The sequence below is a fragment of the Thunnus thynnus genome, chromosome 5 (assembly GCF_963924715.1).
Source record: "Thunnus thynnus chromosome 5, fThuThy2.1, whole genome shotgun sequence".
Lineage (NCBI taxonomy): Eukaryota > Metazoa > Chordata > Actinopteri > Scombriformes > Scombridae > Thunnus > Thunnus thynnus.
The window spans coordinates 35032587-35045786 of NC_089521.1; the positions used below are offsets into that span (position 1 = coordinate 35032587).

The window sequence follows — 13200 nt, forward strand, 5'->3', positions numbered from 1 at the left end:
TATATTAACTGTATTTGTGGAGATGTATCGAGTTAATTACTGTGTGAGAAAAGCAACCGCTTTGGTGCTTGTTTCAGCTCAGTACTCGCTCTCCCAGCCCAGAGATGAAGGTCTAACTTGGGCTGCATGAATCATTCACTCACCCACAAGCTCAACGCCACAGTCAATAACCGTCCATCAATTTTAATTTTTCCTTTTTTAGTAGTTTACTATGACTCTATTCTGATTGATCAATCAAGAAATTCAACAGTGTAATATATTGACTATCACCTCTATTCAAATCACAAACATTCTCCAAGAGAAATATTTCATGAGGTTTATTTATTTGTACCAGTCAGGGCCGAGTTGTCGGCTGTAATCAGTAGACGAGTGTTTGTTCAGCGGTGGGGGATTCTCCAGGCTCTGGGCAACTGACTGTCGAGTCAGTAAAAAGAGTCGAACCTCCTATCTCTACACTCAAAGACTGAAAACCTGCTGCTTCACCCACAACACCCTGTTCAGTGAGCTTCAGCCCCTCCCATCAGGCCCACGTCTTCAGGCCTCCAGCTGCAACAGTAACAGAGCGAGGAATTCCTTTATCCCATCAGCCATCGCTCTCTATAAACACACAGCAGCACATAAACACTCCTGGTACTCACAGCAGTACTGTAGTCAGTGCTGCACAGTGGAAAGTATGGTATTGTGTATATTTCTGGGCTGCATTGTGTCTTCTCTCACATTGAATCTTTGTACTCCAGGAGCACTGCTGGACGCTGCTGTGTAGTAGTTTAGTGTATTTTATGAAGGATGTGTGCCATGTGTGGACTATGTCTTGGATTGCTTTTTCTTCTTAGTGTGTGTGTTTCTTTTATTGTGTTTGTTAAGTAAAACCAATTTCCCTAAATTTTAATTTTTCTCTATTTTTTGACATTTCATGGACAAAATGATTAATAGGAACATTTCTAACTAGATTTATTCTCCTCTCCTCACATTTTTTAAAATGTCTTTTTTCATGTATTTATTTCTCCTTGTTGTGCATCTTAAACCTATAATGCAGAACTTTTACTTATAAATGAATGTCCGTTACATTCAAGCCAAACAAGTTCACACATTGCTGATTAAACCTATCACTGCCAGATAAATCTCTCTGTATACATATATATACTTCACAGTATACAGAGTTTTAAATCTGGTGGCGAGTTTCCCGCGCTGGTTCACCAGTAGTGATGCATTTTACGTCAACCATTGATGATTGGTTTGCCAGAGCTGAAGGGCCATAGAGCATGAGCACCAGATAGTGAAACAAGTCATTTTGTGGGTTGTGATGCTCAGAAAAATGTATCCACCATTTTACAGCTGTAACAGTACTTAACTGGAGTTACATTCAGGTAACTACTATTTACTCTCACTGCCAGATAGGGGAGACAGAAGTTCCACACTGCAGGTTTAAGTCTGTATGGATTGCTGTTTCCTTGTTGCAAACATGTCTCATATACAGAAAAACATACAATTCAACATATGAGAATAAAGTTTCCAATAATAAATGACTGATGAATAAATATGAACTCAGGTGGAAATGAAATCTATAAATAGACCAAATTACACAGACAATTCTTTCCTGGAAACTTTGAAGAAATTAATATGAAATTATAAGAATAATGGCTCATTTATATACAAGGACAGAAAAAATAACTACAATAAAAATAGATGTTATACATGAAACTGAAGCTTGACACAGAATAAAAACACTGCAACTTCATTTATTTCCACAGATGTTTATTCGAATTTGGTCTTTGTTTCCCACCATCATCATCCCACCACCCTCCCTTCTCAAGTCTATAAAAGTAAAGATGTACAGCATATAAAACAAAAATTATCAGTGGATCAGTGGATAAAATGAGTTTGAAGAAGTGATTTAAAGGAAGATAATGACTTATCAGACTGAGCTCCTCAAACAGGTTGATCCAGAGCCCTGACAGCAAAGACCAGGACCCATATTTATCTGTGCTGATAATCAGCACTAATTCATTTCCCACCACTCAGTGTCAACTTATAGAAAAACAGGCTGCATTCATGCAAATCCTGGCTTTATTGATTTAATGATTCGTTAGTGTTAAACTGCTGATGGCAGAGATATATTTCAAAGAGCTGTAAGGACACATAAGTCAACAGGAGGTTTAGCTGGAGATGAGTTGGACAGTGGAGAAGATACATTTCATGTTTTTAATGAAGTTGTGTCCACAGTCCGTTTGCATCATTATCACTGTGTGCAGTGTTGTACAATACATGCAAGATGCTGCACTAATGTAGAAAACAATATGTAAAGGATGTGATTGGATAGAGCTGGATCACACAGCTGGATCACATGATCTCACCTACAAGTTTAAATTATATAGTTATTGTTAAAGCCTCCTGATTGGCTGACCAGTGTTTACTTACAGCCTGATGCAAATGACTTGTTAAATATTGTTATGAGATATAAACTATTCATTGTGACATCATATGTTTGCATATAAAAGCTAGATACCTTTAATATTTACACACAGAGCAACTCTGAAATGTCATCTGGAGCCATGAAGAGCCTTTAAAAGTAATCAATCAAATCTTTACAATCAATCCTAAAACAAACAGGTAACCAGTGAAGTGATGATAGAAATGGAGTAATATGATCTCTTTTCCTGCTTTTAGTTCAAAGTCTGACAGCAGCAGTGTTCTTTGCTGGTTTTATAGATATTATTTGAATATGTTTTAATGGTGAAAACAGGACTGGACGAGCTGCTGATATGATCATCAAAACTTAGACTGGAATCAAAAATACAAAGTTTTTCACCACAGAACCAAGATATGATTTGACCTGCATGCAGGTTTTCTGGACCAATGATAAATTCTTTCACAATTTAACTGAATGAAATTTGTGGACATCCAATCTGTCACATCTGGGCCTGTATTTATCAAGCGTCTCAGAGCAGGAAATCACTCCTAACTGGCCAAAAATGATCAGAGTGACACATCTCTGGTTTTACTTTTAGGAGAAAAAGCCTTTTATCAACTTTCCAAACTTGGTAAATGATTCCTATCTCTGCCAATATTTAGGAGCTGCAGGAGATGGAGTTCAGGCAGAGATATTCCCTGAGAGGAGAGATGTTTTGGGAACGCTTGATGACACTGAGCTTATTAAAAGATTGTTTGGACTAAAACAGAATCATTAGTGAGACTGACTTTGTGTGTGATGCAGAGGAGAACACATGATGTTTCTACACAACATCATTTAAATAAATACAGAACGTCCTCACAATGTTACACTTTATGGTAACGGGGAAAATGCAGCTGTGCAACAGTGACGATTCTGTCAGAAGCGACAATGATGGAAGTCATGAATCAAACTTTGATCTGGCTTAATGCACGTCATAAAGATAATGAGCATGACGAGGGTCCTCAGTTACAGCCCACTAAAACTTTGATTTACACACAATCATGTCAGCTGCATAATGAAGGATATCTCAACTTCATTACAACAGCTCAAATATTTTATAGGCTTATTTTTTATTCAGGCTCCTTCAAATAACAGCAGAGCTACAGCCTGATATTTGAGAGAGGAGGATGCACCTGAACAACATATGTTTCTATTGTTACGCTGTATTTACCTTCATGTAGAGAACACAAGTTAACTTGGGGTGTAGTTGAAAGAGGACTTGGACAGTGGAAGAGAAGATGTTCTTCATGGAGAGGGTTTGCAACAAGTGTCTGTGCAATATGTGCAAGATGCAGCACTATTACAGGCTGTGAAACCATGTGGCTGAACCAAGATCATTTCACACAGCTGAGTCTAATTACCTGTTATCTTCATTAACATATAGGCTACATTTATTTCTCAGGCTTTCTTTACACTTTGTAATTATCATCTTATAATGAATTTTGGCATCATAGTTTTGTTCCATAACCTTGGTAAGTTACCTGCCTGGTTACCTGCTTATACACATAATATACCAAATTACCACTGTTTCATATTTCCAGCTGAGACTGTGAGAAAACTACAACACGTCATCATTATTTCTACTTTGCTGCTCTGACTGTGGTAAAACAGCGACGTCTCACTCTCTCCCAGGAGTAATCCTTCTCCTGCTGACAGTCACAGTAAATTCTCTTCTGCTTCATTAATTAGTTTTAGCCCTCGTTAACTTTCAGTGTGATTCTGAGACGCTTGATAAATATGGGCCCAGGGTCAGAGTCTGACTTATAACACCTGTTTTTAATCTTTTCTGCATCAAACAGCTCATGTATAACACATCTGTAAAGTGCTGATTCAACAAAATCCAGAGATAACTGTTCAGTTTGTAGTCAGTTAAGAGACTTAAGTGAAGATGACAAAATCCAGATCCAGACTCCGGTCCAGATGGATCATCAGGATCCAGCTGATCCTCTCTCAACACACTCCTGGATGTTCACTCACACTCTGACAGAGATCACCACCACTCCTTCCATCTGATGAGAGAAGAAGAAACAACAGAGGTCATAAATCAGTGTTTAGTGAGACTCACTTCATCAGCTGTCAGTCAGTGATGCAGCACATCCAGTATAAAGAGCAGCAGGGACTTCAGTCCTGTTCAGACCAGAAGTGGAACAGCTGTGCAGCGTAGCCTGCTTCCTTTCAGCTCTCATGTTAACATGTTGGAGTGAACACACTGAGCTCCAAGCTCACACACCTACACAGACTTTTGCTATCAAGTCTGTTTACTCTGCAGATTTCACTCAAGTACACAGAGGAAATAAAGTGCTGAGAGTCATGAACACATCATTACTGCAGAAACAGAGACATTCACTCATCACTTTACTGATGGATTTACTGTTGATACATGTGAACAGTTAGAAAAGTTGAAAGCTACAGAGTCTCTGTGGGATTTGAAGATCTTTCCTGCTGTTAAATCATCACATGACAATCAGTCAGAGCTCTCAGCTAAACACCTGCTGTGATTCCTGGACTTCAGCAGAGGTTCTGGTCTGTATAAAGACCACATGGTTACTAAACGTAATGATGCTTGTGTGAAATCAGAGCCAGTGATTTGCAGGCTGCAGTCAGACTGATCTTAGAGCTCTGACAAAGATGAACTGATCAATTCTTTAGTGTTGAAATGAGAGAACAAACACTTTCAGATCAGATTTGATGGTAGGACAGTTTGATGATGAGGACCACTGTCTCTATACATCTTGTAAGGCTGTCAGCTGTAATCCAGCTTTATTTCCTCAGCTTCTGGCTGATCTGATTGGCTGACTGTTCTCTCTCTCTGTGTCTTTATGTCCAATCCTGAAGCCTGTCACCATTCTCCTCTCACAGCTTCACTGAGGAAAGCAGCCACTGAGAAGGTTGAAGGTTCACCAGGAAATACTGGATCTTTGCTTTGATACTAACTGTGTTTAATACAATACTGCTGAAACCAGCACGGACTGACTCCAACTCTCTACTGACCTCAGAGTCTCCAGTCTACAGTCTGGACTCTCCTGAAGATCAGACAGCAGCTTCACATCTTCGCTCCACAGGTTGTTTTCTCTCAGATCCAGCTCTCTCAGACGGGATGAGGGGTTGGACTTCAGAGCTGAGGCCAGAGAATCACAGCTGATCTTTGACAAACTGCAGCACCACAATCTGAATAAAAAATAAATGACGTCACTTTAGAAAACAAAGTTCCTTTTTTAAATCATTCAATGTTTCATAATCTGTTCAGACGTGAAGAAAGTTTAGAAGCTGCTGGAACAGCCTTCAGATGATCTGAGAGGAGCTGAAAATATACATATTTTTAAACATAAACTAAAAACCATCTGTTTAGTCTGGCTTTTATGTAGTGTTTTATCATTTTATGGTTTTATTATTTATACTTATTTTATTTATCATCATGATTTATTTTATTCTATTTTGTTTATCAACATTTTACTGTTGATCATTATCAATTTTTTTAATTGTTTATTAACATTTTACTATTTTACTAATCTATTTATAATGTGTAGTATTTGACAACTTTTTTGTTGTTTTTATTGATTGTATTATCTTTTATTATTTATATTTTATTATCTTAACTACCCATTTTTTATTGTTGTTTTATTTATTGAACCTTTTTTGCTTTTTTAATTGCTTTGGTGTTCATTAGTCTCTAAATCCATTTTTAACATCCTACGTTTTGTCAGTCACTTGTGCAGCACTTTGAATTGCATTTTATTTGTTTGAAAGGTGCTATATAAATAAAGTTTGATTGATTGATTGATAGAATGTAGAAGTTTATAAAATGGAAACTCAGCTGAACCCAACAGGATGCAGGTTAAAAACTGTCAAATCCAAACAGGTAAAAAGAGCTCTCATTAATATTAATGACAACATGCTGCTACTTCAATAAAGACGTAGTGACTTCACCTCTTAAACTCTGCAGCTCCACCAGTGACTCCATCTATACAAACTCATGTTGTGCAGCCAAACACAAGTAAAAATGCAAAAACACTCAAACATGACACAGCTATATTTTTTAGGCCTACATGTGCAAAACAGTTGAGCAAGAATAATAAAAGACCTGCATCACTTGCAAGGGCTTCATCATTATGCACATTTAAAAAACATAAATGCTATCCCATAATGCAACACATGGACTGTCAGTTACATTACTGCCTTCTACTGGATTGAAAATAAGACTCAGTTCTCCTATTTAATCTAAATGATTATATATAAAATAAAACTAATATATATATTCCCACCCTCATCCCATTCTCTAATATAACTTCTCAATCAAGGCTCTGAGAGAGTCTGAAAGCCTCCCAGCAGCCTCTGCACTTCCTCTCCAGTAATAATCTCTATTCTCTCAGATTTCCTTTCTGCCTCAGCAGCACAATTAATCACCATGGACAGAAGTGCTCAGAACTTCATCTTGTCCTCACAAAAATATTCATCATGCTTCATACCTGATTAGTTCTCCTTCACTTCTTGAATCTTTTCATTCCTAGCTGCTTCCTCATGGCTCAGCCTTCTCTTGGACCTGATCCTCATGACTTCCATCTCTTTCTTTCTCTTTGGACTGTCTGCTTGCCTCATGTCTCCCCCCACACTGATTACACTGGGGTTCTTTTTCAAAGTTTCTGCTGCTGCACATCTCATCTCCACATTAACCACATATCCCCAAATCATGTCTACACACAAGCCAGCTGTGTCCACATTTCCAACAACGTCTGCACTGAATGGGTTTGGGAACAAACAGCCTTACTGGGTAACTGATATGATCTAAGAATACTTTGTCAGGCAGGATTTCTCATTCAAAATGCAACACACCAGGGGCCAGATGCATAAAACTCTGTAGATTCATGACTAAAACTGTGTGTACGCATAAAGCCACAAACATGCAGACGCATTCTTTTCAGCAGATTTATAAAGCCGTGCGTACGCATGGTTCTGTTTTATAAATCTCAATCATTGAGGAACTGGGCGCACGTGCACGAGCCTCATTTCCACTCCCACAATGAACCATAAATGGATGAAGACACACCCTGAACCAGCCGTTTTCATATCAATTGGTCACCTGCCTCATCAGTCTGTACAGCTGTCAATGAAACAAACGGGAAAGAAGAAGTGCAGTTTCACTAAATTGTGTTGCACCTGCGAGTTTCTCCAACAGCCAGAATAGCTGTCATTACGCGTCACCATTACACACGGCTGTGCAACTCTTTATACCATCCATATCATTAATTCATCACATGGACTGTAAACCATCGTCAGCAGTAATATCTCAGAAATGGAATCAATGTTGTAGTTTGTAGCTCATATCTAAACCGACTTTACAAGGTGTGCCACAACTAAGGATAAAATAAAAAGAATAATAAGAGCAAAATAAAATGTTGGCTCCTATGGAAATTAAAGGAATGACAAAATTAAACACAAAAATAATTAATCAATGTTAAATTAATAAATGCGCCTTTGATTGACATTTTACAAATACCTGTGTAAACACCCCAAAAGAACCCAAAAACACACACAATCAGTGCAGCTGGTTATCAACCTAAACAAACAACGTTTTACTAAAAGATTCCATCTCTCAGCTTATATTTCATCTCCACCTCATCACATCAGCCTCAGATCTCTTAGGAAAAACATGTGTACGCCTGGTCTAAAGTATGCGTGAGGTGTTCACATGGATTTCTCTTTCTTTCTCTCTATCATCACTGTAGTGACTTGATTTCGACAAAACAAAAAAAATCTAAGCCACAGTGAGGGGCTGCTCCCAAGACATGTAATTGACACGTCGTTATGCGGCGGCTCCATGTACTAAATCAAACATCCTCGGACTTGCGCTTAAGATGTGTTTATTTATCACTGTGCACCAATAAAGCATTTGCTATGCATACACTTATATCTATAACTTGCATGAAAACAAACAAAAAGGCTTAAAGATTAGCCTCTAAACAGCGGTCAAAAAACTGTGTGCTTCTCCCGGTAAGCAGCACACCTGAGGAGTAATTGCCTCTTCTTCTACATATGCATTTCCATATGCTGCTGTCCAATACGCCACCTACTGTGGCAACCAGGGAATGACCTTAACACAGTCATAGATACAAATGGCTCTAAAACTGTAACTTCAAATTTCTTCTTCTTTCTTCTGTTTTCTTCCTGATTTCTTCCCGCTGCCTCTTTCAGGCTCGTCCACCTCAACCTTCCTTCCCCCGTCCTTCTATGGGACTGTCATGACTCAGGGCAGCTAATATAGCAGCTAGCATCTACCTTACTTTTAAACTTGAAATCAGATTTTTGTGCACATTGTAATAACTTGATTTCCACAAAGTAGACATTTTACACATCACACAGTTCTAACTGAACCATTTACAATAAGTAACCACTGCATACACACAACACAGTGCACATGTTCACTGAGTAAAGGTGAAAATGCAAAGTTTTCTCTGGATTTCAAGAACTGATTATTGATCAAATAAGAATTGCAATTAATCTCAACTATTTTATTTATTTTTTGTCCAGCTCTAAAGTTTAGAAGACCGAAACTCCAAACACCTGAACCCAACAGGATGCAGGTTAAAAACTGTCAAATATAAAAGACAAAAAAAGTTTCAATGGTTCAGAGTGAATTATCCAGTGCAGATTTTTCTTGTTATATGAAGGTTTTAAATGTGCAGCTCAACATTGCTCTGACACAGTCAATGGACTAAACCACTGAAGAAGAAAATAGACTTTCCCATTAAGATCCTCAGTGTGGATCAGCATAATATCAGCTTTATGTCTGCAGTTTAGTGTCACCACAACTGTCACATCATATTAATCTCAGCACAGCAGTAAGAAATGGTGTCTGACCTCAGAGTCTCCAGTCTACAGTGTGGACTGAAGACTCTGAGGTCACCTGCATTGATCTCTGTGTCCCTGTGTGTGTGTGTGTGTGTGTGTGTGTGTGTGTGTGTGTGTGTGTGTTCTGAACGATCAATATCAATCATCAGACATTATTCATTAAAACACATTAAAGAGTATTATAAAGAAATATTTCTCCTTCATCAAATAAACCTTTTAAACCATTTAAAACAGATATTAGTTGAGAGGATCTTCTGTTTACAGATGTGACTCTTAACTAAAAATTATAAACATTAATTGACTTTAACAACTAACAGTGGACATTTTCTACAGTTTCTTTAAGAAACAGTCATCTTTTATAACTACAGACTAAACTTTGTACCGTAAAAAATTAAAATATGGGAAAAAAATAACTTCATGGATGTAAGTTATGTATGTACATGAATTAGGTTCAGTTGTTAAACATTAAGATCAACAATAGTAACAGACAGTCAGTGAACTTACATCAGAGTCTCCAGTCTACAGTTTGGACTCTCCAGTCCAGCAGACAGATGCTTCACTGCTGAGTCAGACAGCTTGTTCCAGCCCAGGTTCAGCTTTCTGAGATGGGAGGGGTTGGACTTCAGAGCTGAAGCCACAACTTCAAAGTGAGTCTCTGAGGGTCCACATACAGCAAGTCTATAATGCAGATAACATACATACAATATACACTTTAATAATAAATATAGATTCTAGGCATTTTGGTCACTAAACAAACTAAGATGTGATGAATAGCTCAGTTATCTCTGTTGGCAGAGCTGGTCGGCCATTAATCACAAGGTTGGTGGTTTGAAACTTGAGCTCCTTCTGTCCACATGTCCAAGTGTCTTTGAGCAACACACTCAATCCAAAATTGTATGTGTATGTAAAAAAATGTGAGTCACTTTGGACAAAAGCGTCTGAAAATGAAAGTAATGTAAATGTGTCATGTTGTGATTTACCCTTCAAATCAAAGTTGAGTTATTCAGTAACTCTCCTCACTCTCTCTGCTGCTGTACTGCAGACTTTTTAATGGGATTCTCTGTTTTGGTTTCATCTTGCAGACAAAGGCAAAGAAAATGGAGTTGCATTTATGCTTCTATAAAGTCCTCAGTGATTGCTTCTTATTTGTCTTAAATGTCTCCTTGCTTTGCTCACTTGAGTTGTATCCTTGTGTCTTAGTCCCTCCCACCTAAGATACAAGGGAGAGATGCAGGAAAAGATGTGAGGGAAGAAGAATCAAGGAAACATGTTTTTGGACGTCCTTTCCTTTCAGGTGTCATCTGAAGTGACGTCAGCTGTCAGTCTACAGGTGTTAACAGCTCTTCAGTGTCTTTTGATGTGCTGGACTTTAAATGTGATGTACTGTCTAAAAAATGAATAATGGCGTACAGTTACCACTGCCAGCACAGTGATGTAGTGATGTCCTCCAACATGACAAAAGACAACATGAAATATCTCTGCATGTTTCTCCTGAAATAAACTGTTTGACAAACATCTGCATGTTATATTGTGAACAGATCAATCAAACAGTTTGTAACTACTCAGACACTGAATACACATTTCTACTGGCAGAAACTTTTTCTAAAATATATTTGTTATTTGCATCTGCATTCATTAATATTCTGTTTGTAAATTCATTATTTAATAATTCATATTATGATGAGAATGTCTCATAATTTGTAGGAATAATTTAAACTTGTAGTTTATATGTTTTAAGGAAAGAGGAAATATGTAAATATATCTGACATCAATGTTTACTTTCTACCTTGTCACAGTCTGACTCTATGTATCTTCCTCTCAGCTCTGAGTGAGTCTGGCTCTACTAAGTTCACGTCTCACTCACACCAACTTTCGTCCTCACTGCTTTATGTGACTATCTAGTCATGTACAGTGCTGGTTATTGAGCGGCTTGTTTAGTGTTGGCTTAGTTACTCTTCATCTAGACATCACTCTCTTAGGTTGTATTTATCCATCATCATTTATGTGTTACACTTCTGTTATCCAGTCCTTTTGCTCATGTAATTTTACTCATTCATACGATGAGTTGCCAGTTTTTATGAGCATCTTATTTCACCACAGTAGTGATGTCTGTATATAGTTTGTGTTCAACATTAGATGCACTATGCCACTCCCATCTGCCCTGCTATCACTGCAATCACCTCATTCCCCTCATCTACGCTTCCCGCCCATCTCCCTACACACAAACTATCAGGAGACAGTTTCACCTTTCTCACTGCTGTTATATAGGAGCATGTGTTTAGTTTAAGGAATTGTTATGAGGAAAATGTAATCTGAGACACTACTGAATTTTATTTTATAGGAACATCATCTGTCTCATTGTGTTTTTTGTGTTTTTAGTTTTCTGTTTGCTCTGTGTTTCCTTCCTGTGTTCATGTACTCCTCCCCAGCCTGCTTTTCCCTCCTCACTTTCCCTCCACACCTGCCCTGCATCAGCCTCGTTAGTCCTGCCCTGCTCCCTGTGTCTTCACCAGCCAATCAGCTTCTTTCCTGTTCTCCTGCTCCACCTGCACCTCATCCCCTCTTCAGTTTAGTTTGTATTGTTGGAGATAAAGAAACTGGAGAAGGATATAAATAAGTGGAAACCGCTTAGAGTGATCACGTCTGTCCGGGTCAAATATCACTATAATATCATAACCTTTTCTTTTTCTTTATTTGTCATGCAGAAAACCATCTAATTGACATGTGTGTATTTATTAGCCTACATGAATATAAAGTTACTGAATTTTATTGACTGTTTCGTGATACAGTACAGCTGTTTCAAATGCATTGTGAGCATTTTTGAAGCAGCAGGTTCTGACTTTTGCCAATGACAAGTTTCTTATTTTCCCCGGCGGCAGAACAGGCGAAGAGAGCAGTGAATTTCACTTAAATTTCTTCCCCCCCTTTTATTGTCATACGCTTCGAGTAGACAACGTTTGTCACTGAGAGAAAATGACTTTCTGTCTCTGTCATGATGTCAGTGTTCACGCAGCAGCAGCCGCTTGTCATGGGAGTAAAGTACAAAAATACATTTACGTGGTTTAAAATGTTTTTCCACATGTTGTCATGTATGAAGAGACCCAAAATGATCACTGTAGGTGGACTACTTGATTTCTATAGGTGACTTATTTAAACAGCATAAATGTTGTATATGAATGATTCTGTCTCAGAGCTTTTTGATCCATATAAACAGCTGATCACTGTAACTGTGATCACTATAAGCAGTTAATACTGTATACATTTAAACACAGCAGAAGGTCATGGTTTGGACTTTATTTCATTTTCTTTTTGTCTTCACAGCTTGAACAAAATGAGTGAATGAATAAATAAATAACTTCAAAATAACGCTGGCACACTTTTATTTCTTAAATTATAAATGCTGAGCTTTTAAATAAAAGGGTTGTGAGTGTGAAAAGACTCTTGATGGAACCGTCTTTTGAGAGTCTGTTTCCGTCCGTCAGACATTCTTTGACACGCAGCTGAATTAAGTTTGACCGTTAACCTGCCACGGAGCAGCTAGTTCTGCTGACTAAGTTACCATGGTTACTGAGCTGGGACTCATATAAGCCGCGGTGATGGAACGAACTCTCACTTAAATTATCGAGGTTTATCGAAATAAACCAGGCTATCCCGATAGCCAGCTTGATGGAACATCCCTCTGGATAAAGATTTATTCTTCAAGTTCCTGTTGCCTGCAGTCTCCTGTGTTTGGGTCCACCTGCTCTGCTCTTCACAACATACCTGACGCACAGGGATTTTCAGCCTCATACAAACTGATATTTAATTAAAATGTGTTTTCTGCTGACAGACAGCAGACTCACCTTCCCTCCCTAACTATATCATCTATGACACAGGCTAAATTAGTAGAAGGAATATAAAAA

At 38.1% G+C, this 13200-nt stretch overlaps 1 protein-coding gene across 9 annotated transcripts in view; it reads right to left on the reverse strand.

Annotated features, from left to right (window-relative positions):
* Positions 1-1738: 1738 nt before the first annotated feature.
* LOC137183723 (protein NLRC3-like) overlaps positions 1739-13200 on the reverse strand; it is a 171664-nt gene continuing 160202 nt past the window's right edge. For all 9 annotated transcript variants that reach the window (XM_067591004.1, XM_067591005.1, XM_067591002.1 and 6 more), the window contains 3 exons: positions 9803-9976; positions 5444-5620; positions 1739-4461 (listed from right to left, as the gene is read on the reverse strand). In XM_067591004.1, the coding sequence (XP_067447105.1) occupies positions 4443-4461; positions 5444-5620; positions 9803-9976 (370 nt within the window). In that variant the 3' untranslated portion in view covers positions 1739-4442. The remainder of the gene's footprint in view (positions 4462-5443; positions 5621-9802; positions 9977-13200) is intronic.